This window comes from Myzus persicae, unplaced genomic scaffold (genome assembly GCF_001856785.1).
Source record: "Myzus persicae strain clone G006 unplaced genomic scaffold, MPER_G0061.0, whole genome shotgun sequence".
Lineage (NCBI taxonomy): Eukaryota > Metazoa > Arthropoda > Insecta > Hemiptera > Aphididae > Myzus > Myzus persicae.
The window spans coordinates 1-2317 of NW_019102644.1; the positions used below are offsets into that span (position 1 = coordinate 1).

Genomic DNA, 2317 nt, shown 5'->3' on the forward strand with positions numbered 1-2317 from the left:
TGTAAAAGTTTCAAATCAAAAATAACTTAACATACAAAAATTAAAATAACTATCATATAATATAAAATACTATGTGAAACGACGGTAAATATAATATATGTATATATAATATATATAATATATACTATATAGTGATAAATTATTTTATTTAATTCTAGAGAATATCTATATGATTAATCGAATATGGTTACTACTACTTGGCACGTGTTCTCTTACCCTGACTCCAAACGCCAAAATTTTGAGCACGCACTCAATGGTAAACATGCCAGTAAACACCATGTTCATGTAATGTAGAGCAGTCTTGTAGGATTTTTTTTGTTGATAAAACTATAAAAATGAATAAAAAAAACAATGATCAACCATTATAGTGAAAAAAAAATAATAAAAGAAAGAAGAAAGAACGAAAGAAAGAATGAAAAGCATTTAATTGTTCTGATAGTGAACTAAATATAAAAAAGAACACTTCACAAATGTTACACATTATGTTATAACCTTTTTCATCGCATAGACTGATAAAAATTACTCAAAGCTATTTATTTAAATAAAAATATATGTCATCAGTTAGTCAATAACAAAATAAAAAAAAACACAATATAAAATAAAAATCAATATAAAAGGCAGCGATGCGTTTATTTAAATCAATTATGTATTCATTAGTTAATTTTTTTTTTTTGTTAGACGTTGAAAGCAAAAGTTATGCGGAATAATAGAGAAAAAGATAAATAGAAGCAACCTGAAAAAAAAAAATTAAAAAAAAAAATTAAAACCATGATGTGTGTGATATCCACAGCAAATGGGAGTGATCAGCTTAAGCAAATTGTGCATGCAATAAAATATGTTGGTCAATAATTTATTTTAAAAAAAAGTCCAAACAAAAATAACTCTGCTAATAGTCTCCGCGATAAGTACAAATAACGAGACCACGAACTAAACGTGTATAGTGATATTATACTGTCATGATGATATTATTGTCAACAGTTCGTCCGCAGTTGCGGTTTGTTCTCGTCATAATAATTTTTAAAATTATTATTATACACTGCGTAGAATATTAGTATAATAATAATAATTGTTGGTGTTTAGTGCGTAAATTAACTATCTCGTTGGGAAATCATTGTTAATCGGTGATAATTATAATAATAAACGAATTCAGCAAATATTCGACGGTACGGCAATAATTATTATATTATAATAACGACAATACATATGTTACGGCTAAATATATTTTATAATATATATATATATATATATATATATGACGAAACGCGTCCAACGACGCCGACGAGACTTACCTTCATCATAAGTAACAGCGTGTTCAAGACGATGAGTATCATGATGAAATATTCGAACGGTGTCGACACTACCAGCCGCCATATCTTGTATTTCATGCTGTTCCTGTCTTTCGGCATGTACCTCTCCAGCGGTCTCGCTTGTATGGTAAAATCTATACACGATTTCTGAAACACACGTGATCGGTGGTCCTCATCATCATCGTCATCAATACCTCATCACCGGTTGATATTATTGTCACCAGTGATTGGAGCCCAACCAGAGATTAACGTGCAAGTGATGATTATTTGCGGGTAGTGCAAGGAGGAATGGACATCATTTCACAGCTAGCTCTTTTTTGGACATGGGCACAGTCTCTCGATCTATTTTTTTTTAACCGGAATAAAGCCTCGGTTTTTATAGTCGGTTAAAAAGTGCTCATTTTTAAAATGTGGTGTCATATTATTATTCGTAATAAATAATAATGTTATACGTATGTTATGGACGACGAAGAAAATCCTCGAAAATATAGTACGTACATATTGTAGTGCGGTTACGGATACTATGGAGAGCGGTGGGCCAAAAGAGGATTGAAGTTTGTTGAAATTTTTGTGTTAACATGATATTATATTGTGATGAAATTAATGAATTCACTACAAGTGGTGTGGTTAATAATAATAACGCATACCTACTCTTTAACGTTCATTAATTATAGTAGTTTGTAAATTTTAAATCAAATTGCATAAAGACGCAGCCAAGGGGTAAAGCTAGGAATATTGCCCTTAATTTTCCCAAATTTTAAAGAGATTAAAAAATATTTCTATGGTCTATGATAATTAATGCAATTACACATTATTATTGCAGTACGAGAACTGAAACCTAAAATAAAACCTAGAGATCAGTCATGCTAAACTTATGGGAAAACCTCGTGAAACCAACTACCTAACTATAATAACTTTATCAGCACCTCTCAGAGAAAAATCTTGGCTACGCCACCGCGTTATAGCAAATAGAACTAACTAGGTACGAGACAAGTCCTACCTGGTTTTTA

The 2317-nt window shown here is 30.6% G+C and overlaps 1 protein-coding gene across 1 annotated transcript; it reads right to left on the reverse strand.

Moving 5' to 3' along the window:
• Positions 1-119: 119 nt before the first annotated feature.
• Positions 120-1937, reverse strand: LOC111032863 (voltage-dependent calcium channel type A subunit alpha-1-like). Its single transcript, XM_022313326.1, has 2 exons — positions 1290-1937; positions 120-327 (listed from the first exon to the last, which is right to left on the reverse strand). Exons 1-2 carry the CDS (start codon positions 1404-1406, stop codon positions 166-168), a joined length of 279 nt encoding a protein of 92 aa, XP_022169018.1. The 5' UTR covers positions 1407-1937; the 3' UTR covers positions 120-165.
• Between the last annotated feature and the right edge of the window lie 380 nt (positions 1938-2317).

What these genes read in the sequence shown, in the direction of transcription:
- LOC111032863 (XM_022313326.1), bottom strand. Translation starts at nt 1,406, where the DNA reads ATGCCGAAAGACAGGAACAGCATGAAATACAAGATATGGCGGCTGGTA. An exon ending in CGCTGTTACTTATGATGAAG is followed by an intron (nt 328 to 1,289) that starts GTAAGTCTCGTC and finishes TCATTTTTATAG; the next exon opens with TTTTATCAACAAAAAAAATC.